Source organism: Macaca mulatta, chromosome X (genome assembly GCF_049350105.2).
Source record: "Macaca mulatta isolate MMU2019108-1 chromosome X, T2T-MMU8v2.0, whole genome shotgun sequence".
Taxonomy (NCBI): domain Eukaryota; kingdom Metazoa; phylum Chordata; class Mammalia; order Primates; family Cercopithecidae; genus Macaca; species Macaca mulatta.
The window spans coordinates 126,921,327-126,947,968 of NC_133426.1; the positions used below are offsets into that span (position 1 = coordinate 126,921,327).

At 37.1% G+C, this 26,642-nt stretch overlaps 1 protein-coding gene and 1 non-coding gene across 4 annotated transcripts in view; one reads left to right on the top strand and one right to left on the bottom strand.

Moving 5' to 3' along the window:
- Positions 1 to 4,518: 4,518 nt before the first annotated feature.
- Positions 4,519 to 26,642, bottom strand: part of CUL4B (cullin 4B) — a 36,553-nt gene continuing 14,429 nt past the window's right edge. For 2 of the 3 annotated variants that reach the window (XM_077989531.1, XM_077989532.1), the window contains exons 3-20: positions 26,073 to 26,200; positions 25,162 to 25,231; positions 24,244 to 24,317; positions 23,282 to 23,444; positions 22,914 to 23,003; positions 22,528 to 22,610; positions 21,774 to 21,841; positions 20,416 to 20,534; positions 19,172 to 19,364; positions 18,075 to 18,179; positions 17,149 to 17,259; positions 16,614 to 16,699; positions 15,409 to 15,516; positions 14,309 to 14,422; positions 12,977 to 13,082; positions 10,912 to 11,084; positions 8,597 to 8,749; positions 4,519 to 5,335 (exon numbers count right to left, since the gene is read on the bottom strand). In XM_077989531.1, coding sequence (XP_077845657.1) covers positions 5,240 to 5,335; positions 8,597 to 8,749; positions 10,912 to 11,084; positions 12,977 to 13,082; positions 14,309 to 14,422; positions 15,409 to 15,516; positions 16,614 to 16,699; positions 17,149 to 17,259; positions 18,075 to 18,179; positions 19,172 to 19,364; positions 20,416 to 20,534; positions 21,774 to 21,841; positions 22,528 to 22,610; positions 22,914 to 23,003; positions 23,282 to 23,444; positions 24,244 to 24,317; positions 25,162 to 25,164 — 1,845 coding nt within the window. In that variant the 5' untranslated portion in view covers positions 25,165 to 25,231; positions 26,073 to 26,200 and the 3' untranslated portion in view covers positions 4,519 to 5,239. Of the gene's footprint in view, positions 5,336 to 8,596; positions 8,750 to 10,911; positions 11,085 to 12,976; positions 13,083 to 14,308; positions 14,423 to 15,408; positions 15,517 to 16,607; positions 16,700 to 17,148; positions 17,260 to 18,074; positions 18,180 to 19,171; positions 19,365 to 20,415; positions 20,535 to 21,773; positions 21,842 to 22,527; positions 22,611 to 22,913; positions 23,004 to 23,281; positions 23,445 to 24,243; positions 24,318 to 25,161; positions 25,232 to 26,072; positions 26,201 to 26,642 lie in introns of all 3 variants that reach the window. The other variant, XM_028842453.2, reaches the window with a different exon arrangement.
- Positions 23,116 to 23,219, top strand: LOC114675258 (small nucleolar RNA U13). Its single transcript, XR_003726342.1, has one exon. It is a non-coding gene; the product is annotated as a small nucleolar RNA U13 (small nucleolar RNA).

The window sequence follows — 26,642 nt, forward strand, 5'->3', positions numbered from 1 at the left end:
CATGGATTAGAAGACTTTTGTTAAGATGACAATACTCCCCAAAGTGATATACAGATTCAATACAATCCCTATCAAAATCCCAATGGCCTTTTTTGCAGAAATGGAAAAGCTGATCCTAAAATCCATATGGAATTATATGTAAGGTACCCAAATAGTTAAAACAATCTTGAAAAAGAGGAAAGGCGAAACACTCAAACATTTTCTGATTTCAAAATTTACTAAAAAGCTACAGTAATCAAAACAGTATAGTGCCAGTGTAAGATTGACATACAAGAAAAATGGAATAGACTTAAGAAATAAACCCATACAGCTATGGCCAATTGATCTTCAACAAGGGTTGATAAGATTATTCAATGGCAGAAAGAATAGTCTCTTTGACAAATGGTGCTGTGACAACTAGATAACCACATGCAAAATAATAAAGTTAAACATTTACTTCATATCATATACAGAAACTAACTCAAGATCAAAGACCTACACATAAGAAATAAAATTGTAAAACTCTTATAAGAAAATATAGGGGTAAAACCATGAGCAATGATTTGGCAATGGTTTCTTAAATATGACACCATGACAAATAGAGAGCTTATAAGTGAAAATAAAAAAATATATATGACACCAAAAGCACAAGCAACAGATACGAAATAAACTGGGCTTCATTAAAATTAAAAACTCATGTGCAAAGATCACCACCAAGTGAGTGAGAAGGCAATTCACAGAACCGGAGAAACTATTAGCATATAAAAATAATTCTTACACCTCAACTAAAAGACAAACAACCTATTTAAAAAACAGCCCAAAAATGTGAATAGACATTTCTCCAAAGAAAATGTACAAATGGCCAATAGCCACATAAAAAGATGGTCAACATTATTAAAGAAATGAGATTCAAAATCACAATGAACTACCACTTCACACTAAGATGATTATGATAATACCTGAAAACCAGAAAACAGCAAGTGTTGAGGATGTAGAGAAATTGGAAACCTCATCCATTGCTGGTGGGAACAGAAAATGGTGTAGCTGCTGTGGAAAAGTCTAGTGGTTCGTCCACAAGTTAAGCATAGAACTATCATATAACCCAGCAATTTCACTCCTAGGTATATTCCCAAAAGATTTTAAAACAGGGACTTGAACAGATAATTGTAAACAAATCTTCATGGCAGCATTATGCACAACAGCCAGAAGGTGGAAACCATATAAATATCCAACACCTGATGAGTGGATAAACAAGCTCTGGTATATACATGCTATTATTCAGCCATAAAAAGGAATGAAGTATCAATACATACGATGTGGAGGAACCTTGAAAACATCATGTTAAGTGAAAGAAACCAGATACAAAAAGTCACATAATGATTCCATTGACAGGAAATATCCAGAATAGGCAAATCCAGAGAGACAGAAAGCAGTGGTTTCCAGAGGCTGGGTGAAAGGGGGAATGGGAAATGACTGCTTAATGGTGCCAAGTTTCCTTTAGAGTTGACGAAAATGTTCTGCAACTACATAATAGTGGTTGCACAATATTGTGAATGTAGTAAATGTCAGAATTGTATACTTTATCATGGTTAGAATGGTAAATTTTGTGTGTAACCCACAATGAAAAACAAAAAATAAAGAAAAGTTCTGAAATTAGAGAATGAGGAGGATCTGTTGTTATAGCTGGCAAAACTATTAAGTTCTAACATGCCAATGCAGCACATTCTTATATTCTACATCAAATAGAAAGGGTTTTACAAAAGAAAGGTTAGGGTCTTTTTCACTATGCTAGAGATGACTTCTAAGGATTGTTAAATATAAAGGTACATTATGTGTCCATTCGAAAGAAGAAATACTCTTTTTTATAATAGCAAGAGGAAAAAGGAAAATAATTGAGCAAAGTGTTTGATTTGAACCAAATGTTTGCAGGTGAACAAACTTCAATATTCAAATGTAAAGCAGATTTTTTTGTAGGACACTGAAAAATATTCATTAATGAAGCATTAGCAAGATATTACTTTACAAAGCATAATTATGCAAATTCTCATCAGTGCTGCTCTTTTCTTTTTAATGAACAATTTGTCTCGGCAATTTTATGTAAATAAGAGAACAGAACATGCTCACAACACTCCTGCCATTCACAGCATCAAACAGAGTGGTCATGAAAACAAACAAAGACCAGCTCATTTTAAAAGATTTATGAATATCAAGATTAAAAAACAAACTACTCAAATCTTTAGAACCAGATGCCTAAATAAACTGGTTTTCTGAACTGTACACTCATATATACAGCAAAAATATCAAGAGTATGTATGGCTAGACATCATATTAAGACCATTCAAGCAGACTCAAGAACTGGGTTCAGCCAGGCGCGGTGGCTCAAGCCTGTAATCCCAGCACTTTGGGAGGCTGAGACGGGCGGATCACGAGGTCAGGAGATCGAGACCATCCTGGCTAACATGGTGAAACCCCATCTCTACTAAAAAATACAAAAAACTAGCCGGGCGAGGTGGCGGGCGCCTGTAGTCCCAGCTACTCGGGAGGCTGAGGCAGGAGAATGGCGTGAACCCGGGAGGCGGAGCTTGCAGTGAGCTGAGATCCGGCCACTGCACTCCAGCCTGAGTGACACAGCGAGACTCCGTCTCAAAAAAAAAAAAAAAAAAAAAAAAAAAAGAACTGGGTTCAAAAACTTTGAGAACATCTTACGATGAGATTATTTGGCCCAGAACTCAAAAAACTATTAACAGAAAAGGCAAATCAAATGCCATAATTAAGAGTAATATTTTCTTCTCCCCTGAACTCAAACCCAGACTCATTTCATATTGACTTTATGAAACAATTTGACACTGAAGATTTGAATGAAGCAATGTTTATACTCATATCCGCATGTTTAAGAATAATTATCCACCTTGAGGATTCCTGGGAATTTTCCTCACCCTGTTAACCATGCCCTCCCCCATACTTGTATAGCATTATCACAAAATCATCACAAAAATTTTAAAAAGTTTAAAAATAACAAAATCGACAAATGTGAGTTCATTAGAAGTTGTTAGGAAGATTTTAAGTCCTGTGATTTTATAACTTTCTTACAATACTTGAATTTTAAAGATCTTCTCTAGAAACTTTTTTTAAATAAAAGTTTTATTGGAGAAAAATAGAACCACCACGTACACAGGGAAAAGAGCACAAAAATTCAACTGATACAGAACAACAACTGAAAGTCACAATTATCCAATGTAGTTTGCAATTACTTTTCAGTTTCTTAAACAGCTCCCCTCAACTTGTTTTTTTTAACAGTCTTGCTATTTTTTCAGCTGAAACAGCATCAAGTTTTCAAAGAATTAAGAGCCTCAGGGAGGGGACCCGCTTTCAAGATACCGAATGTGACATCAAGAGTCTCCTCCTAACAGGACCAACTCTATCTAAAAGTTGCTTACAAGTAACTTGAATCTTGTGTAATAGTCTACATCTCACAGACCATCAGAAATGAGTTAGAACACTGTTGTTGATGGTACGGTATGAAGAGAGGGCAAACAAAATAGCTGCATTTGCTTGTCAGCTGAGCTCATATAAAGAAATCAGTGAGGAGCTGAGAAAATACAGGCAATGGCTGCTCAATAAGAATTACAAGTTCCGAATACCACATATAGTTAGACACCAGTGTGCAAGTTGATGCAACTAGAAAGAAATAGGCAACTTTTAAAAATACCTGGCCACAGGTCTTTGAGAACTCAAGAAAACAATCAACAGTAGACACAAGAGTCAAAAATCTCCTCAGGTTGAAGATTAGGACATAGGTAATCTTCCTAACGGCTCCAACAGGCAAGGAAATATGCTGTGGCAAAAAGCATTAAGTAGTTCTGATTTTTAAAAAACAAGAACAAACTTTTCTGCTTCTCCCTTCAAAGCTTCAAGGAAATAGAAACAAGGAAGCAAAACAAAAACAAACACTGACGGTAAAGAGAAGCCTTTTGCTTGAATTATCAATTCGAAAAACAGTACTTTTGCCATTTTGTATATATAAACAATCCTGGGACATTCTCCTGAAAACTAGGTGTCCAGTGGCTAAGAGAACTCAATTTCAAGCAATTCTGAAAGGAAAACCAGCATGACACAGAATCTCAAATTCCCAAACAGGGGCTGTGTGGGAAAAATGAGGGAGGACCTTTGTATCTAGGGTTTTAGGAAGTTAAAATGAAGATGACAGGAAAGGCTTATTTATCAACAAAGAGAAGAGTTGGGATGCTTCTAAAAAAACTTTGGTAGAGAAAATAGGAATGCTAAATCCTAGGAAGCCTGTAACAATCTACAATTGGTCCAAGTTGAAGACAAAACTGTCCAAACAACATTTAAAGTCTAAAGTATGTTGAAAACTAGTTGAGAAGTTTTTGCTCCTGTAACAATTTACAAAACACGTTCATTTTGGTCTCTTTTGCAATTTTCTTATTGTATTCATTTTTAATATAAAGAAAGAGTTGGATTTTTCTCTTCTATGATGTTCCTCTAGTACAACTGATCATTAATTTTCTATTTTAGCTATTTTTATAAGTACTTGTTAATCAGCACAGTTAACTTGGGACTAAGCCATATATACACATCCCATACTCATAAACGAAAATTTTTAGGATGTGAATATACAAGATATTATGTAAGCAACTGTCCCCCTACTTGAAAACTTGTTTCCAAATAATTTTTTTTAAAAAACATCCCTTTCAGTGTAACAGAACATTACCTAGTAAAATATCAATAGCTATGACAATTCATTTCTCTTTTCAAGGGAAATCACAAAACGGGTGAACAACCAAGTCAAGGGTGGTTTTTCTATTTGATAAATACATCCAGAACTCTGTACAGTAAATAAAGTTTGCATGCAGTTTAGGTATCTTTAAATGACATTTTAAGCAAATAAACCTTTTGCTTCATAATTAATGGTATATAAGAACCCTCCCCCATTTTTAATAGCCACAGGGATCTCTTTCCCAGTTCCAAAGAGGAATTCATGAAGACCAGGTACGTTCTTAAGTGTTTTCTGCACATCATACTAAATAACATGCAAAGAGTTCAACAACATTCTTCTTAAAGGTAAGTATTACTCTTTAAAATGGGCATGTTAACCACTGAGAAAAAGTCCACTCAACTATTTCCATTAATTACACTGCTTCATTTGGTCATCGGTAGTAAAAAAGGAGTCAAATAATATTGAATCAACAGGTTAGTTTATCCACTGGCTACTGCATATGACACCAAATGCTGCAACATTCTATGCAATATAGTTGTACTGGTTTGGATTTTCTTTATCTCTTTCCATGTAGTCCCGGTCAATTAAAGATTCTATTCTCTTCTTAAGATCAGCAGGCTGTAAGAGAAGGCAAATTTTCAATGTAAAGTTCATTATCATTGGCTCAAGCCCATTTAGTTAACACCCCATTAAAAACACAACAGTTTTGGCTCACGAATTTAATCTCCTTTTTTAAAATTTGTATTTATTTAAATCTCTTTTTTAGAGAAAAATATCACGAAAATAAACCAGGTTTAAAAATGTTTTATACACGTTGAAGATTCTTTTTTTTTTTTTTTGAGACGGAGTCTCACTCTGTCACCCAGCCTGGAGTGCAGTGCCACCACCTCGGCTCACTGCAACCTCCACCTCCTGGGTTCAAGCGATTCTTCTGCCTCAGCCTCCCAAGTAGCTGGGACTACAGACACAAGCTACCACGCCTGGCTAATTTTTGTATTTTTCGTAGAGACGGGGTGTCACCGTATTGGCCAGGTTGGTCTCAAACTCCTGACCTCAGGTGATCCACCTGCCTCGGCCTCCCAAAGTGCTGGGATTACAGGTATGAGCCACCGTGCTCAGCTATGTTGAAGATTTTTTAACACCAGAAATGTTTTCGATTTTTAATTTTCTTTTATAGTTCTTAATTTTTTTTAAATACAGGGTCTTGCTATGTTGCCCAGGCTTACCTTAAACTCTTGTTCTTGAGTGATTCCCCCCAGCCTCAGCCTCCCAAAGTACTGGAATCCCAGTACTCACAGGTATGAGCTACCCTGCCTGGTCCTGATTTTTTCATTTTGGAATATTTGCATATACATAGTGAGATATCATGGGGATGGGACCCAAGTCTAAACACAAAATTCATCTATGTTTCATACATACCTTACATAGCCTGAAGATAATTTTATACCTTTTGTGCATGAAACAAAGTTTTGATTGCAACCTGTCAAATGACGTAAAGTGTGGAATTTTCCACCTGTGGCATCATGTTGGCATTCAAAAAGTTTCCAATTTTAGAGCATTTCAGATTTTGGATTTTCTCATTAAAGGTGTTCAACCTGTACTATATACTATACATACATTAAACTGTCACACCCTTGTCATATTGTTACGCAATACTTTCTATTACTTTTCTATTTTAAAGAGGTCATGCCAGAAGCAGCTACCCTTTGCGTGGTTAAATACAAAAGACTACATTTATTGTAACTTCACATGAGGACTATATAGTTTTGTCAAGATAGTTTGTGAATTACACCTTTACTTTGGGCAAGAGTTAGTTGGCTTAATTTTTATAAATTAAGATTTAAAATGTATTGACGAAATCACTATTTAGACCAGGTGCGGTGGCTCATGCCTGTAATCCCAGCACTTTGGGAGGCTAAGACGGGTGGATCACCTGAGGTCAGGAGTTCAAGACCAGACTGGCTAACATGGCAAAACCCCATCTGTACTAAAAATACAAAAATTAGCCAGGTGCGGTGGCGGGCGCCTGTAGTCTTAGCTACTAGGGAGGCTGAGGCAGGAGAATTGCTTGAACCTGGGAGGTGGAGGTTGTAGTGAGCTGAGATTGCACCACTGCACTCCAACCTGGGTGACAGAGCAAGAAGACTCCATCTCAAAAAAAAAAAAAAAAAAAAAAAATCACTATTTAAAAGAATACTGGCCAGGTGCAGTGGCTCATGCCTGTAATCCCAGCACTCTGGGAGGCTGAGGTGGGCGGATCATGAGGTCAGGAGTTTGAGACCAGTCTCGCCAATATGGTGAAACCCTGTCTCTACTGAAAATACAAAAATTAGCCAGGCGTGGTCGTGCGCACCTGTAGTCCCAGCTACTTGACAGGCTGAGGCAGAAGAATTGCTTGAACCCGGGAGGCGGAGGTTGCAGTGAGCCGAGATCACGCCACTGCAATCCAGCCTGGATGACAGAGTGAGACTCCATCTCAAAAAAAAAAAAGAAAAAAAAGAAAAAAAAAAAAAAAACTACATGAAATGGCTTGATAAATGAAGTACCTCATAATTTAGATCTTCATACTTCTGGTTTAATGCATCTGACTTGGATTTCTGCATCCTGTGATTTAAAAGTAATCAAGAAAGCTTGTAGCTTTATCTTCATGATTGCATTCTAAGCTCCTGGATGACAAAATTCCACTATATATCTTATGTATCTAGCCTGTAAATATAATATAATCTTGTTTGCTAACAGAAAGTTTTTCAGTATAAGTAAAATGACCACTTGTTCAAGAGGGGAAAAGAGGGGAGACAGTCTGATGCAGCAGTGAAAATTTTATCCAGAAATCCCAAGGTTTGGAAATCAAATGACTTTCTCTTAATTACAGTGAAAGACCTAGAATATCAGCACAATATTAACTACAGCAATCCCCTAATTTCCCCAGCATCAGTGATCTCTCTGGCTTCAGCTGAAATGATTGTTAGGCAGAGCATGAGGGTAAGAGTGTGGTAATAAGGAGTGCAATATTAGGTTTGGAGAAAAGAAAATGCTTACCTTATTAGAACTAAGAGCTACAGAGTGCTTATTATGTACCAGATCCAGTGCTAAGATTTTTACATTCATGATCTCATTTAAACCTCACAATAATCCTACAAGGTAAGCACTATTATCTCAATTTTACAAAAAAGGAAACAAGATCAGCAAAGTGAAGTGATTTATGAAAGTCTAAAGCTTATAAGAACCCTAATAGCTAGCAGTCTATTCAAACTCTATCAATGTTTATCATCCAAGGGTTTGGCTATCTACCTCCTAAAACTTGGAAAATAGGCCAGTACGACATCACATTAAGTGACTTTATTATTGGGCACTCACAGTGGAACATTTCCATTTAATGACCAATTTCAGTTTACCAGAACTATCACTACACTTTTCAAAAAGATGCTTAATGATGACTAGTTATCTACATGGTCTTTAACAGATGATCTCTTACATAAGCTAACTAAACAGGAGATTTAACTCAATCCACAATAACCGAATCTGTCAAATACCATGGTATTTCAACAAATACCATGGTATTTCAAGAGGAAAAGAAGTAAATAAACCAACCAAGAAGTTCAAAAGAAATATAGTGAATAAACTTGAAAATTTCAAAGACTCACTTAGCAGTTAAACTTTCAGGTATCCAGGATTTTCTGTTATTTTCCCCTTTTGTCACTGCTGCCCACATATGCCAACAAAGTTTTTTTGGAAATCATATGCATCAAAATGGAAAATTAAAACTTTTCTCTCTCTAAATGGTCATGACGCTTTATGTTTGCAAGATTTGTATCTGAAAATCTAATCTACTTTCTTTTATTTATAACACGCTCAATAGGAAAACACAGAAGTACCTACCTTAACTGGAAATTTCAACTGGTTGTACACTTCTGAAACAAGGAGATTGTGGCTAAGTGTCTTTCTCATCTTCATAATTCGAACAATTGCAGCATCAATTTGATATTGTCTGTCTTGAAATACTCTTTCTGTAGTGCTTGCTTGTTCTTCAACCTAACAAAAAAGTTTTAAACCTAAGAATTATACCAGAAGCAAAACCTGACTATTTACATAAATTGTGCATTTTAGGGACATGGCATTGTTATTGCTTTAAAGGTACTGAATTTTCTAATTGGGGTCTTATATAGACGCTGACAGAGAAAAAGCCTACAAACATAACTCCTTTCTGTTCTGATTATATTGCCCTATACCAATGAAGTAATGCTAATATTAGTTAATAGAAAAACATCATCTTTGAATTGCTTTTCTAGAAGTAGAGATAGCTGATGTGGAATTTAACATTTTGTTTTTTTACTCTGTCTTTGATATCTTCTAAATATGTGTATCAGTTTCAATGGATTGTTAACCAGATTTCTCTATGACAATAGCTTGTCTATAAAGTGACGGACTCTGTCTGACCTGACTCAAGGCATGGTATTAACTGGCTAAGCAAACTAGTTAAGAGTCAAACTCTTTGAAAATTAATTTTTATTTTGTAATATATAAATCAGACATGCATGCCATTAATGCTTACAATCCTTCAAGACTTATAGACATGTAGGTATTTAGGAGGCGGTTTACCAATCTTGATGCTAAAGCAAAAATGTTCACCTTTCGTAACTAAACCAAAAAAAGTCTGGGCTTTTTGCAGCAGTTTCTTCCTGGTACAGCATAAACATTTTAAAAGTAAGGACATGGTAATCCTTTAAGAAAATATCCTTTGATGTGTATGTGAAAATGACAGGAACTTGTTTGAAGATACTGGTTGCTGTCCTACATTAAAACTTTTCTCCGCTGAGCGCAGTGGCTCACACATGTAATCCCAGCACTTTGGGAGGCCGACGTGGGTGGATCGTGAGGTCAGCAGTTCGAGACTAGCCTGGCCAATCTGGTGAAAACTCATCTTTACTTAAAATACAAAAATTAGCTGGGCGTGGTGGTGCACGCCTGTAGTCCCAGCTACTCAGGAGGCTGAGGCAGGAAAACCACTTGAACCCAGAAGGCAGAGGTTGCAGTGAGTCAAGATCGCGCCACTGACTCCAGCCTGGGTGACAGAGTGAGACTCCACATCAAAAAAAAAAAAAAAAATTTTTTTTTTTCAAATATTGCATTAAACCTTATTGGAACTGAAACCATCAGTTTCAGGATGCTGCAGTTGGAAGTCTCTTACAAATTCAAATGGCAAAAACAAACAAAATATTCACCTTCACTGTTTTTGTTTTTTTCTTTTTTTTAGACAGAGTCTCACTCTGTCACCCAGGCTGCAGTGCAGTGGCGCAATCTCAGCTCACTGCAACCTCCACATCCTGGGTTCAGGTGATTCTCATGCCTCAGTCTCCCAAGTAGCTGGGACTACAAGCACGCACTACCACGCCCAGCTAATTTTTATATTTTTAGTAGAGACAGGGTTTCACCACGTCGGCCAAGCTGGTCTTGAACTCCTGACCTCAGGTGATCCACCCGCCTCGGCCTCCCAAGGTGCTGGCATTACAGGCGTGAACCACCGTGCCTGGCCCACCTTCACTGTTAATCAAACAAATAGTGAATAAATCATTCAGATTTTTCACCAAGCAAGTTGGAAAAAGAAAATATAATCTTTAGTGCTGGTGGACATAGTAAGACAGGCTCTCATATGCTGCTGGACAGAGTATAAACTGGTTCAGTCTTTCTGGAACACAATATGACATTATGTACTAAGACTCCTAAAATGTTCATACCCTTTAACCCAAAAAAATCTACTTCCACACATTTATCATATATCAAAGAGATTAAAATTTAGGTTCAAAGAGGTTTCTTGCAATTTTATTTATAATACTAAAAAGTCATGAATTTAATTGCCCCAAAATGAACAGTGGTTGAATAAACTGTAAGAGCCATGTAAAAATATTACACTGCCATTTGCCATTTTTTGAAGCTATTTAATGGCATGGAAAAATTCTAAAGATTGAATATTAAATAAACAAAGTAGGATATAAAACCATGTTGAGTATCAACCCAATCCTGTACAAGCACTCTCCCAAAAACCCAAAATCAAATACGGAAATATATTTAGCTGGACATAGCAGAGAAAATGTTAATGGTATTGGCAGTATTACAGGTATAAAATCTTTATATATTTTAATTATTAACATGTATAATTCCAGTGTGTTAGGACTAGGAGAAAGTGAAAGAAATACCGTTTCTTTCATCTGGATTTGATTGATCTTTATCCTGAAAAGTTTGTGTTTGAAATCATCATTACAAATGAACTTGTCACCATCTTCAATATCTTTGCCCTTTGGATTTTTTGCCAGAACTCTAGCTTTGCCACAGGCTAATGACTGCAGTGTTCTCCTTAACTCTCCATCCTCTGAAGAAGAAAGAGAGGTTTAGTTATTTGTTACCAGCATGAACAACTACCACATTCTACCTCAATCTAGTTTCCACTCCATCCCCCTATTAAAACTGTTTCATTTTTTCCCAAAGGTCACCAACAACTCTTCTTTGTCCTAGCCAATGGCTTTTTTCCTAGTTCTCTTCTTTTTTTAAAAAAAATAGAGACGGGGTTTCACCATGTTGCCCAGGCTGGTCTCAAACTCCTGAGCTCAAGTGATCCACCCGCCTTGGCCTCCCAAAGTGCTGGGATTACAGGTGTGAGCCACCACACCTGGCCCCTAGTCATCTTTTAAAGGTGTCAATTATCATATGATGTGCGCAACTACCAAATCTTCCAAAATGACATTTCACTTCTCTCCAGTTGCACGTTTAAATGGCAATTCCGCCTGGCTGTTTTACTATCAACTGTAGTCACGTCCAAAATTTGATTCATCATCTCTATATAACTGTGTCCTCTTTCCAACTGTCAGTGGTGATACTACTAACCTTCGCAATTGGGAAACCCTGAAATCATCTTTTAACTTTTCCTTCTCCCTCATCCTCAACATAATAGCTAGCTGTTGCTTCTGCAGAGATGAATTTTCTCCATTTTCATGGCCTCATTCTAGTCTAAGGCCCTTCCACTTTATGCCTGAATCATCCCAACAGCGTCTAAACTGGAATCCCTTGATCCTTCCAGTTGCCCTGTACATTGATTTCAGTAAGTGGTCCAAATAATTACTTCCACCACGCCACATAGTTGAGACACTACAATGTAGGTTTGCATTTGCTAGATTTATCAGGTTCTCCACAATCAGGCACTACTCATCCTACCTAATTTTTTAACTCACTATTCTGTTACAATTAAGCTCTTCATGATTCTTCATGATTCCGTGCTACAATTAAGCTCTTCATGGGCCTATACTGTGCCCATTCCTACCTCCAATCTCATCTCAAAATATTTCCCCTTGCTGTATATGCCTTCTCCCTGACCAAAACTTGAAGGCCTAGCTCAAATGCCACTTGCTTCATGACAGCTTTCCCAATTGTGCTAGTCCACAGTGATCCCTTGCTTTGTTGAACTCCTACCACACTTAGTCAGTACCACAAGCCAGTACTTATTGGTTCTGACATTATTTCAAGTGTCATTTCCCCCTTTCCCTATGGTTATATTAAGAGTTTTGGCCAGGCGCAGTGGCTCACACCTGTAATCCCAGCACTTTGGTAGGCCGAGGCAGGCGGATCACGAGGTCAGGAGTTCGAGACCAGCCTGGCCAACATGGTAAAACCCTGTCTCTACTAAAAATACAAACATTAGCCAGGTGTGGTGGTGGGCACCTGTAATCCCAGCTACTCAGGAGGCTGAGGCAGGAGAATCACTTGAACACAGGAGGTAGTGGTTGCAGTGAGCTGAGATCACGCCGCTGCACTCCAGCCTAGGTGACACAGCAAGATTCCATCTTGACAGGGGGAAAAAAAAAGAGTTCTGGCTGGGTGCAGGGGCTCATGCACGTAATCGCAGTACTTAGGGAGGCTGAGGCAGGAAGATCCCTTGAGCTCAGGAGTTTGAGACCAGGCTAAGCAACATAGTGAGACCCTGTCTCTGCAAAAAAAATTCTAAAAATTAGCCAGGCATGGTGGCATGCACTTGTAGTCCCATCTGCTTGGGAGACTGAGGCAGGAGAATCACTTGATCCTGAGCCATGATTGTACCACTGGACCCCAGCCTGGGTGACAGACTGAGACCCTCGTTAAAGAAAAAAAAAAACCCTCAAAAGAGTTCTGAGGCAAGGGATTATTCCTATAAATGTCCCTCAGACCTCTTAACACAGTGGTATGCACATAGTGAACACTTAATGTTTGCTAATCAACCAATTCAATACAAACCTATTCCGGTTGCCTGCTTGATCTCTTCTAAACTGAACTCCTCTCCCTCATTAAACATTAGCAGCACCAGTGTTTGAAAAAGAGAGACCTGGAGTTCTTTTTTACCCTGTTGAAGAAATAAAAGTGTTTAGCCATTACTTTTTTAAAAACACATGAAAAATTAATCAAATCATCTCTTACAGGAAAAGCATTTTTCAATTAGTAGATTTAGAAACATGATTAGCATTATCCAGCAAAGCCACTTGACGTGGTAATACAGTATTTCAGTGTGGGGTTTAGGTGTGACCCTACCTAAAACAGGGGGAAGGATTAGCTGACCTTTTAACAGTTTTTTTTAAGCCTTATAAATAGAATAAAGTAATGAAAATTAATCAGCCTTATGTGTCATTCTAGATCTTCATCACAAGCAGCAAGAAATCACCATTTCAAATGTATTTTTTATTTGTTTGGCTCAGATTAGTCATGAAAAGCTAAAGTTTTTTGAGATTAGATATTGCACACTGTTCCCCTTAACTCCCACTCTATTCGTAGCTCCCAGCAACAAAATTTCTGTCAAGAAGTGGCAGTGTTAGGCTGGGTGTAGTTGCTCATGCCTGTAATCCCAGCACTTTAGGAAGCGGAGGCAGGAAGATAGCTTGAGCCCATAAGTTTGAGGTTACAGTGAACTGTGATTGTGCCACTGTACTCCTGCCTGGGTGACAAGAGTGGGACCCTGTCTCTAAAAGTAAATAAATAAATAAAAATAGGAAGTGGCAGTGTAAAGTTTTCATCTACAGGTGAGGAAAGAGTAGGGGAAAAGTTCATTGCTTTTCGTTTTGCAAAAGGGCCAAATCAATTGTGGAAAGACCACACAGCTAAAATTACTTAAAAATACATAAAGCTATGACAAGCTCTCACTGTCGTCATGCGGATATCTAGGATACAATTATAAAACAATAGCTTAAACTGGCCAAACGCGGTGGCTCATGCCTATAATCCCAGCACTTTGGGAGGCTGAGGCAGGTGGATCACAAGGTCAAGAGATAGAGACCATCCTGGCCAACATGGTGAAACCCCGTCTCTACTAAAAATATAAAAAAATTAGCTGGGCATGGTGGCGCACGCCTGTAGTCCCAGCCACTCGGGAGGCTGAGGCAGGAGAATCACTTGAACCTGGGAGGCGGAGGTTGCGGTGAGCCAAGATAGCGCCACTGCACTCCACCCTGAGACAGAGTGAGACTCTGTCTGAAAAAAAAAAAACACAAAACAATAGCCTAACCTTTTAGTTAAGAAAGATGACCTAAATATTAAAGACAAAGATGAAAACTAAAAGTTTTGGGAACATCCACTTACCTCTTTAAATTCTGCTTTAAGCACACAGTGTCCTAGGGTTGACTGCCACTGAAGTTTCCTGCCACTATGTTTGCCTAGGTAAAATGTCTTGAAAATCTCCTGAAGTTTTACCATCTAAAGTAAATAAAATAAGGCTTTATTTAAGCTCTATACCCAATACCACATTTACCACTTTTTATACTTACCTCATGTGATATAATTTCTGGAAAATTTTAAGACTATATCCAGTAGGTCCACCAATCACTTTGATGAAAAATAATGATCTCCCAACCACCAAATCAAATGGGATTTATTAGGATTTATACCCTTTGCTCTATCTGAACCATTTAATCATCCACTCTTTTGAAACATTGACCTGCAGCAGCTTTTGTGCCTCTATACTATGCTGGTTCCTTTATCTCACTGTTGCTTCTGCACTGGTTTCCTTCACAGGTTCCTCTTTCTACCATCTGCCAAATGTGAGCCTTTTCTAAAGTTCTGCCTCTGCTGTTTTTTCTTCCTCTTTGAGACAGATCTACTCCCTGGGCCTTCATAACCATCTCCATGGAGGATTCTCAATATCTAGCTGTCTAGCCTTAATCCCTTTTATGGACTTCAGTCCTGGGCTAGACAGTTTCCCAGGAGTCAGGATAGATTTAATCAAGCACCCATCATTTAGCAATCCCACCTATGGATGAAATATGTGCAAGAATTCTTAATAACTAGGTAGAATGAGGGGTATAATCTGTGAAGATGGAAGAAGAGCCAGGGAAATTGATCCTGAACCCAGAACTTTGGCATTATTAGCTAGGCTCTTAACTGGACTTAGAAGTACAAAAGTAAAATATTAAAGCAGTTGGTATTTGGTGTTGGTGTGTTTACTGACATTCACTTTTAAAAGTATCTATGCCAGGCCTGGTGACTCACACCTGTAATCCCAGCACTTTGGAAGGTTGAGGCAGGGGGGATCACTTGAGCCCAAGAGTTCAAGACCAGCCTGAGCAATACAGCGAGGCCCTGGGTCTCTATTTTTTTCTAAGTATCTATTTTTAAATGACAAGCAAAATGGAAATGTTATGATTTCTATGCCTATAACTCAGGTTCTAAACAGTAACTCTTACCTCTGGTGGTAAATGAACTTCCATAGGCACATATGTTGGCCAATAGCCCATTGTCAGGATATTCACAGTTAATTCAATATTTCCCGGAACATTCTGATTCTGCATATACTGTAAGATCAAAACACACACTGAGATCTTAAAACTGCATACATTTCGTATCATAATAACCTATTTAAGAAGTTCCCCGTTATGAAATTATATGCAAACACTGACCATCCTTAAAATAAAAGGCAATTATTAAGAGGACTTTAAATGAAGCCTACACAAAATGCATTAGGCAAGTACAGAGGTTAACATTTTGATACAAAGGCATACAAGGATCACATGACCTCATTACAGGCATTATCAACTTAAATAATTTCTCACATACAGCTGGGCTGTTATAGGATCTCTCCTCCACTCTTTTCCCCAATACCACCTGCAGTCCCCACCTTTGAATACCCCTACATGGCTTAAACATCTTGCAGCAATCCCCATTCCTCACCCCACCAGCCAGCCCAAGTCTCCAGTTTTTCGCTTGCTCCACTGCCTGTCTGCAGGGAGTGGCCTGGAGTAGGGAAGGAAAAAGAGGGGAAAAGGGCAAAGCAGATAAGCCCCATTCGGTAGCTACTATAGAATTCATAATCTTACTGACCCTGATTTTTTCTTAATTCTTTCACTTCCACTTCCCACCTTAGCAACATTGTGGGGTAAAGAAGTCACTACTAAAACCCCAAAAGAGGAAAATCTAACTTGCCATCACTATCACCTATGTTCTTAAACATTTCAAAACTACTTTCTACCTACATCTTCAAAACTGTGGATCTAGCTTTCTATCCCCAGTGTCCCCAAAGGCTTTATACAGCTACATTATCACTTCTCCTCTCTCCCCACTGCAAGCTCTGAACATGCAAATCACCAAATGATAAGACGCTGGGGAAAGCCCTGTTCCCACTATAGCTCTTCTTGTACTGACTTCAGTTCAATACATTTTATTTTTATTTTTGTGTTACTCTGGGTGTTTGTTAAAAATAAATCCTAAAGTAGGTCAAATATACTTATATTTCACCAATGGTTTTTTTTCTACTGTGAATATCACCTCAGTTGCCATGAAGTAATTACAACAAACACGTTTCTATTTATCCTCTTCAGTACAAATCACAGCAAGCGGATAACTAAATATAACTAAGTTCGAGGAATTAAGTAAGAGTTTAACTCACTTTTACCTGTTTGAACTGAATCATGATGTCTTTAGAAAGTTCCATGTCTTTAAACATTCCTTCAAGTTTGCTGGTGAAAGCAGCTCCGCATTCTATTAAAGATGTTTGTACATGTATAATATTTTAAAGTGGTAAAAACAAAAGAGGTTTAAAAGTGGGAAACACGAAATACAAAACTTACTTTAGTATGATCTGTAACTTTCATAAGAATAAAAAGAAATCCTTACCCCAAAGTGTATGCCCCATTAATTCAGAGTCAAACTCTTTAATCCTGTAGTAACCTTATCTACTATTTAGGTATAAAATAAATGGGAAACTTTTATACAAATAATAAAACCAAGAACAATGCTTTATCTTAAAAAACACAACAGCTCTGGATATATGTACAATAAGTTGGAAACCTCAGGAGCTTGCTCAATTTATGTTTTCATCATATATACATAGACACGACTGACAAAAGAGGAAATCGATTGAAAGGGTAAGAAGCTAACATTCTCCTTCAGAAATCAAAGAAAAGGAACAGAAAGAATGAGAAACCTACCATGTTTAAGTTTGGACAGCATTGATTTTTCAGCATCTACAGACGCACTCTTCCCGACTAACAGGCGCTTGGCTAAATCTTTCTTATAGAAGGCCTCAAAAACATCCTTGCCTATGTTAAAAAAAAAAAAAAAAAGCAAAATTTATAATATTCCAATAAAAAGTTCTGACAAAATTGCTTCAAAGTGCTTTAATAAAGCACACCATTATTCCAAGTTATTTTACTTTATACATTTTATCCAAGTTTGTTAAATGCAAGAAGCAGTAGAGATCCATTTTTGTGCCAGATATTTCAAAGTCTTTATTGTAAAACTTTTTTGCATGGGAACTGTCTTGACTGCATTAACTTTTCTTCAGAAAAGCTTTTGTGGACTGGTAGCTTTGGTGCCAATATTGAAGAGATTAAGCCAAGTAGCAAAAATCAAGGCACTTAATACTAGAAGAGTCAAAGCATAGGACAATCAGGTAACATTCCTCATGTATCCCCCCAGTGAATTAAAAACAATTTTAAATCTGTAATTCCCAAATAAACATTCCCTCCAGGTTGAATATACTTGCTAGCTTCTCTGTTGAGTGCTATTTTTTTTTTTTTTTTTTGAGATGGAGTCTTGCTCTGTTGCCCAGGCTGGAGTGCAGTGGTGTGATCTTGGCTCACTGCAAGCTCTGCCTCCTGGGTTCACACCATTCTCCTGCCTCAGCCTCCCGAGTAGCTGGGACTACAGGCACCTACCACCATGCCTGGCTAATTTTTTGTATTTTTAGTAGAGACGGGGTATCACCGTGTTAGCCACGATGGTCTCGATCTCTTGACTTCGTGATCCGCCTGCCTTGGCCTCCCAAAGTGCTGGGATTACAGGCGTGAGCCACCGCGCCTGGCGTTGAGTGCTATTTTAAAAGAAAAGTATTAAAACATTAGTAAATACTTACCATAGATAAATCTAAATATGATCATAATTTTATCCAACATTTTCTCAAGTTCTTCATCTGTAGCTTCTTTGTTGCCTGCACGAAGTTTTGAATCTACATACTTAGCTAAAATGGGGAAAAAGTTTGTTGTTTAATAACCAGGGGAATACATGAGGTACTGGGCACTATATATACCCAAAGAGGAGTATGATACACTGAGTTTTTCAATATTTCAGACATTTATATGCATTTTTTAAAGTCTCCAAAGTCAGGGAGATCAAGTGTTCAATGCCATAGAGCTAATAACATCAGGGCCTGAACATAAACCCAAGTGTTCTGACTCTAGATCAAATGCACTTTCCACTATACTGACGTTTATGAAAATAGGATCGGGATATCCCGTGGGGGAGGTCTCATGTAGCCCTGTGGGGGCATAATCAAAGCCACGGAAAGACATGGGGAATCTTCTGGAGTGTCCATTTTATAGGAATAGTGAGCAATCTTAAACATTACTTTTCTATTAAAATAAACCAGATACATCACAGAGTAGAAGGTAAAACTTGCTACATGTTTAAGGATAAATAGTAGATAGGTTGCAACAAAATTTCATCCTTTTGGCAGAGGACCCTAGACCTTCTCAGGTTATCTCCTCCTCTGACACTAAGGGTACTTGGGTGGAAAAACCTGAGAAGCACTGTAGTATATATCACATCCTTATGCTAAATGGGCCCAGATTATTAGGTTTATTTTTGCCCTGGACTTTTTCCTTTTTCACTGACAACTGTAATTTCATGCTGCCCTTTCTTGTAGTTTGAAATAACACCCTGCCTCATTTCTAAATCGCTTTAGGCTTGGAAAACAGATAAACTTATTATCAATAAAGGTAAATAGGGTCCAACATACTGTCTTTCAAAGAAAGCACATTATGTTTTGACATGTGGGCTTTCAGTATTTACATCCAGGTTTTTAGAAACACTTTTCAAACTTGATATACCAGCTAAGCAACCTCAAAGAAATGAGGAATTAGTAATACTACAACTGGGTAAAAATTTCAGATTGACATTTTATGACTCAAAAGAACATCATTAAACAACTGGAAAAAGGACTGGAAAACATACCTATAAGTTCAGCCGGTTTATTTGGTCTTTTGTTAATGAACGTTTCAAATGCTTCTTTCATGGCATTGATAAATTTCTCATTCTTCAGAAAGCAGATATCAATTATATGGTCAACCTTATCTTTAAAATCCAGCAATTCTTGAACCATGGTTTTATCTTTTTCAGGATTAATTACAATAGTGCTGCCAAATGCCTAAAATGAAAAAATACCACTTTTTACTGGAATCGAATTGTCTAAAATGAAAACAATCCCCAAATCATATTTAAGTGGCATATATATTTAAAGATCTTTAAAAAGTAAAATAAAGCTATTTTTAAGATGGAATCTTGCTATGCTGCCCAGGCTGGTCTCAAACTCCTGGGCTCAAAGGATCCTCCTGCCTCAGCCTCCCAAGTAGCTGGGGTTACAGGCATGCACCACTGCACCTGGCAAAATAAAGCTGATGGTGAAATGAGGACAAAAAAATAAAGTGCTAAAATATCCACACTGTTAACCACTCATCTATAATCACAAAAATAGTAAGCAATGATCACTGGGCATATGATATCATAACAGGGTATTATTAGAAGCTTCTGGGATCTTTTCCTTATTTTTAAAGATGTCAGCTTTCAATTTCCTTAAAATGGCAATTTGGCTTTAGTGTAAGATTGAAGAAAGGAAAGAAATTTGGGGTTCAAAGTCTTCTTTTTCTACATTCACTGCTTTAAGTGGTAGAGACAGAAATCATGTCAGACATAAATCAAGTTTTACAGCTGATATGCCACATAGCTACCATTCTCAGGTTGACCTTCTCAAAATTCCCATTACTTTTTAAAACAAATTTAAAATTCCCTTCAAATAATTGGATCAAGGCCAGGTGTGGTGGCTCACACCTGTAATCCCAGCACTTTGGGAGGCTGAGGCGGGTGGACCATTTGAGTTCAGGAGTTCAAGACCAGCTTGACCAACATGCTGAAACCCCATCTCTACTAAAAGTACAAAATTAGCCGGGCATGGTGGTGCATGCCTGTAATCCTAGCTACTTGGGAGACTGAGGCAGGAGAATCGCTTGAACCTGGAAGGCAGAGGTTGCAGTGAGCCGAGATTGCGCCACTGCACTCCAGCCTGGGTGACAAGAGCAAAACTCTGTCTCAAAAAAAAAAAAAAAAAAAAAAATGGATCGAACAAGAAATGCTTGCCAATATGCACTCTCGATGTGTAGATAAGCTGTAAGAGGGAAAAATCACAGGTAAATCGTTAATACCTTGATATATTCGATCCACTGCTGCAAAAGAACCTGAACTCCACCTCGAACTCTACTGAAGAGCTGATACAGAAGAGACAAATCTTGAATTCGGTTTTCATCAAGGAGGTTATTTAAACCTGTATTTTAAAACATTTTGGCATTAAAATATAGTGAACAAAAAAGTGAACAAGATTATCAGACATTTTAATAAAATTTGAGTTATAATCATTATTGTGATACTGGTTTGAACTATGACTAGTCTGTATGTGAGTTCTAAGATTTCCTTTGAATTAAACCCAATCATCTTTCTGGGTAAAAACTAAATATAGAGACTTTAGTCACTATAAAAATAAAAACAGGCCAGGCACGGTGGCTCATACCTGTAATCCCAGCACTTTGGGAAGCCAAGGCAGGAGGATCGATTGAGCCCAGGAGGTCAAGACCAGCCTGGGCACAATAGTAAGACCTCCCCCCACCTGTCTATTTTAATATAAAAAGTTAAAAAAATTAAAAAGAAAAAGAAAAATGGTTAACTCCATAATGGTTTGTGCCATTCAGCATGATAGAGGCAAAAACAAACTTATAAAAACTGGTTTACATAAATATACATTATAAATACCTCATATATGTAGTAGCCATATTATGTACATAGTTATATTTCAGAATATTAGATATGGCCTGTGATATATCAAAAGCCATGCATAAATTAAGTCAAATTTAAATGAGGCTCTAATAAATATTTGATTTTCAGGATGAAATAACAGTATAACTGCCTTAAATTTCTAAATATATAAATTTTTATACCAAAGAAAATATTGTTGAAGAGAAAGGTAAAGTTTTTACCTATTTGTGGCATTCTCAAAGTAAAATGCAGGGTATACTCCAAATTCACTTTGGATTAGAAGTGCTTGGTTTGACATGCCATTAACAATAACAAAAAACCCTCACCACTTTAGTGTAAAAAGGAATACCTTTCCTTACTGAAAGCTAACATATTAAGTCAAGAATTTCCCACTTCTTTTCTTTTCTTTTATTTAAAGAGACGAGAGTCTCACTATGTTGCCCAGGCTGACCTCAAACTCCTGGGCTGAAGCAATCCTCCTGCCTCAGCCTCCCAAGTAGTTGATACTACAGGCACATATCAACCACTGTTTTTTTATTGGTATTTGTGGATCCCTCTCTTCTAGTTCCTGTATTTTCAGATAAGAAAACTGGCACCTTCAGGAAGTTTACTGTGATTAATAAGGATTGTGTCCATCCTCAGAAATGCAGCCACATGCTGTCAAACTTTTAAAAGGGCAACATCTTTAAAAATTCCCTACTAGTTTGCCACTACCATTTAAAAAGCAATCTCTTATTTACAAATTGCCAATTACCTTTCTGAAGAATTGCTGTTAAGTGTTCACCTAGAAGTTGTTTTTCTACAGTAGCAATTAATGACTTCCTACGAGGAAAAAAAGTTAGCATTATTGATGTTTGACTTCCAGAAAATGTAAAGCCTCTCCTGAAGGGGGGGGTGGAATCAAATAGCTCATTTTATGTTAATTTCAAGATTCCTATCCTATGTATAAATTTATTGGTGCTCAGAGTTACTATACTTTACACCTAAAAGAAAAAAACATAAAGGAATAGACAGGCAAAAATTTTTAAAAACCACTGCATATTTTAGAATTTGGTTTACATCATGAAATAAATATCTCCAAGACCTTGTTGTAGTTGGTTTTTTCCAAGTTTTGCTACTTTTATTAGGAAGGTAAAGAAATACTACATACAGAAGCCCCCCGACTGACAATATTAACACTTAGGAAAGCACAAAAATGGGGGGATCCACTGAATTTTAATTGGCCTGAAGAGTTTAAAGATCACATCAGCCTCTAATATTATTTCTAAATTACATTCTAAACACACACACACACACACACACACACACCCCCACCCACTCCTAATCGAATCCTTGGATGAAAACTAATTAATTAGGGAAAAGAATAACTTCAAGTTTATATTATGAAAACAACTGTTAACACTTCAAATCACACCTGAAAACAGTTACTAACATGTTTAGGATGGCTAAAGTGCTGCAAGTGATTTAACGACAGTTTAAGACTATTAAATTCAGCATGTAATACTTACTGGGTGGTCTGATCTAAGTAAGTAATAAGTCTGTCTGCTTCTTCTTCAAGACGTTTGTTAACATGATGTAGATATTCAGGAACCTACAAAGATAGTTTTTTATATTATTGTTTTCCTCCCCATAAATCACTCAGAAAATGTCAAGTCCAAAAGATCCTGGAAGCGGCCCTGTCAAATGTGACAGGGTAGAATCATATGTAAAAATTATAGGTAGAGTTTATGATCCAGAATTCTGGCCTTTAAGAAGAGAGAAAAGAAAGGAGCACCTAAGTGAGAGAAGAGCATCACAATGTTGGGAAGATAAATGCAAAGGGAAGCTTATATTCTACAAAGTAAGGTCTATTGTGAGAGACAGTGAGAATGTATTAGTCATGATTTTTAAATACCTCTCTTTCTTGCATTAATTTTTGGCCTTCAGCTGCATAGAGCCGGTTAGTTTCTTCCAAAAATCGTTGTTCAAAAGAATCTTGATAAATCTGGGAGGGGCAACAAAATGAAGGAGATCATTTATTTAGTAAATATTTACTAAATATTCTCTATGTCTATGTAAACAGCATTATGAATTTGGTTTTTAAACATCAAGCTAGGATCCTTTTGTAGTTTAGAAGCATGATGATTGGGTTTTTATGCTCATGTATGAGATGTGCTTCCTTCAGACATTGTTATGACATCAGCACATCACCTGTCTGACATCGGGAAAAAAAAACTAGGAAAAGCAATCAGCTCTGTATAGTATGTGTAGTAGTTAACTTACTTGCAAATCAGACAGCATGCTTAAAAGGCTTCGAAGTAAACTTCTATCAATTGCTTCACCATTCCTTTCCCTCTCAATCAAGAGAAGAATGCCATCAATTGTCTTATTCTGGACTTTCTGATCACTTATAATATGAGCCCTAAATAACTCCAGTCCCATGTCCCTAAAATAAAAAACACATATAACCTAAATTAATTGACAATACCACTTCTGAAGAGGTTTGCTTTACTTCTTACCACATGTTCCCATGCTAATTAGGGCTCCAGGGCTTTGAAGCAGCAATTGTCAAATAATAAAATCCACACATTTAATTCTGAATAACATTATTAGATTAAAGCACATAGGAAACTCATTTTGTCTTTACTGAGAATTGAAGCTAAATTCCTATTTTCCTCCATAACTAAGTTTTGTTGTATTATTTCTTTTTGTGGATTTCTTCCTTGCTCAAATCAAGAGACAAAATTAGTTCAAAGATATAAAACAGTTTTCACTGTACTGGTATTGAAAGCTTATTTGGTTATTTATTAACTGGTTTCAATACTCAAGAATCAGTGAATTCTGATCACTGCTGTAGGCAGATGATAGGTACATGATAGGGGGAAAAGTTCATGATACTATTCTATTTTCGTGTACACATACTTTTCCATAATGTTAAATGAGTGAACTCTTGATGATCAGCAGCAAAATGAATCACAATCATAGACATTCCAGAGTAAACTTTAGTCCTCTTGGCTAACAAAAAACTTCTTCATAAATTAATATATGCCCAGGGAATGTTAGCTATCTTCAATATTAGCATAGGCAACATATTATTAGGAAGATAAAACCGTTACAAAGGAAAGTCTAGAAGCCAAATGTGAATTTTTAGAATATTCACAGTATAGCTTATACTCTTTCATTAGTGTAATTAAGATTTGAGTATGATTTGGAACAATCTTTTCATGTTTTTCTGGCATCCTTACCAAATGGAGGGTAGCATTGAATTCTGAAGAACGTAAGTTCTATCCAGAAACAAAAAAATGCTCCTGATCATGATCTGCCAATGAAAAAAAAAAAAAAAAGAAATCAAACAAGTTTTGTATGTTGTGAAGCTGAAATATTTGCTTTCAATAAGAATAAAACTGAAGGGTTCGTCTGTATATATATTAGATTACTAGGATCAAACATGCAGATAAACACATCTATCTAAGAATATGCCCATATCATTTTTATTATTCAACAGTCTTAATCCTTGTTGTGTTTTCTAGAAAAGACACTTAAAATGGCCCTCTGACTTCCTTACTACTTGAGAAATAACTGAAAATAATAACAGGGAATCAAGCGGACACTCATATAATTCTTCCTGAGACACAGTGCTAGGTAATGAAGCTGCCTTACATTGCATATGTGAGGGTTTATTTTGGCAGGGGGTGGGGCTGGGGTGGGGGGTGATGGATTTTAAGATTTTAATCTGTAGAATATAAGGTATAAACCAGATTAAGAAAAATGGAAAAGGTTGTCATCTGAATAAAACACAGGACCATCAGGCACCTTCACAGGTAATCAAATAGTGGACAGGATAACCATCAAGAGAGAAAAAAAATAAGAGTGACAGACAAAATGTAGCTTTTTAATGAATGAGATAAATACATTTTTGGTAAGTGTGACAAAAATAAAGATGAACCTAAGGTACAAGTCATTCTGAAATGCAGGTTTACCTGTAACCTGTGGTTTTAAAATAGAAAACTCAACCAAAACTAGTTTCCAATTCAGAAAAGGAACAGATATTGAAGCAATCTCCCTATTGCTAAGTTTTAAAAACTAACATTCCTGTATTTGAAGAAATGTTTTTAACTATTAATACAATGTTTAGCTGTAATACAATACTTTTTCCAGCTTACCATTTGTCTGCAATGGTTTTGCCAGCATCTATCAATCTTCTTTAAAAAGAGAACACTATCCAATGAATCCCTGAAACATATGTTAAGGATATTTTAAGGCATTTGGTACAAGTCATATGTGCCATGTGACAGACAGCACATTAGTCTTAAATATGAATACTTTGTATACTAAATGAAACTAAATGGCACTTGATTATGCACCAAAGTGCTATTTCCTAATTTGTAAAAAAAAAAAAAAAAAAAAAAAAAAGAAAAACATAGTTTATAATAAAAAACACCTTTAAAAACAAGTCTTAGACAGAACTGAACATCATGTTTTCAGTTTACGATTTCCCTTAGGAGATTATTTTTCCTCAAGTGGAAATCTGTTAGGGCAAAAAGGGTAAAGACATAAGGACATCTTGGCCGGGTGCGGTGGCTCAAGCCTGTAATCCCAGCACTTTGGGAGGCCGAGACGGGCGGATCACGAGGTCAGGAGATCGAGACCATCCTGGCTGACACAGTGAAACCCCGTCTCTACTAAAAAATACAAAAAAACTAGCCGGGCGAGGTGGCGGGCGCCTGTAGTCCCAGCTACTCGGGAGGCTGAGGCAGGAGAATGGCGTGAACCCGGGAGGCGGAGCTTGCAGTGAGCCAAGATCACGCCACTGCACTCCAGCCTGGGCGGCAGAGCGAGACTCTGTCTCAAAAAAAAAAAAAAAAAAAAAAAAAAAAAAAAAAAAAAAAAGACATAAGGACATCTTATTTACATGAATACCACATGTAATTAAGGCTGAAAAGTCAAAATGTATTTTTTTCTTGAGAAACACAAGGCACAAAAAAATGACAAATCTACAAAATACAGGCATTCTACTTCAAGCTGGGTTAAACAGTGAGGGGTAGGGGACAGAAAGGAAGACAAAACTATTTACGATTTTTTGTTTTAAAAAGGATATTCTCTGAATTGATGAATCTGTGCTTTGATGTGATCTTCACAGATCTGTCTCAGCTGTTTGTACAAGTTTGCAGAAATCTTGTAAGAACAGAGATTTTCTACAGCCTGCAAGGTTAAACACATACTTTCTTAAGGAGAGGATGAAGGATTTCTCAACTATTTACATCAGATTCTTATTAATTTGATATTTCTACCATACCAGCTTATTAAAAAGGGTTATTCATCCGCTTAAGACACAAGGTAAAACAACAAAATATATCAACGTGGGTGGCAAACTTTCTCATAACCAATGCACTGTATCAGAAAAGAACAAATTACAGGTTGAGCATCTTTAATCTAAAAATCTGAAACCCAAAACACTCAAAAATCTGAAGCTTTTTGAGTGCCAACATGCCACTCAAAGAAAATCCTACTTGGGCTGGGTGCAGTGGTTCATGCCTGTAATCCCAACATTTGGGGGGCCAAGGTGAGAGGACTGCTTGATGCCAGGACTTCAAGAACAGCCTAGGCAACTATGATGGTTAATACTGAGTGTTAACTTGATTGG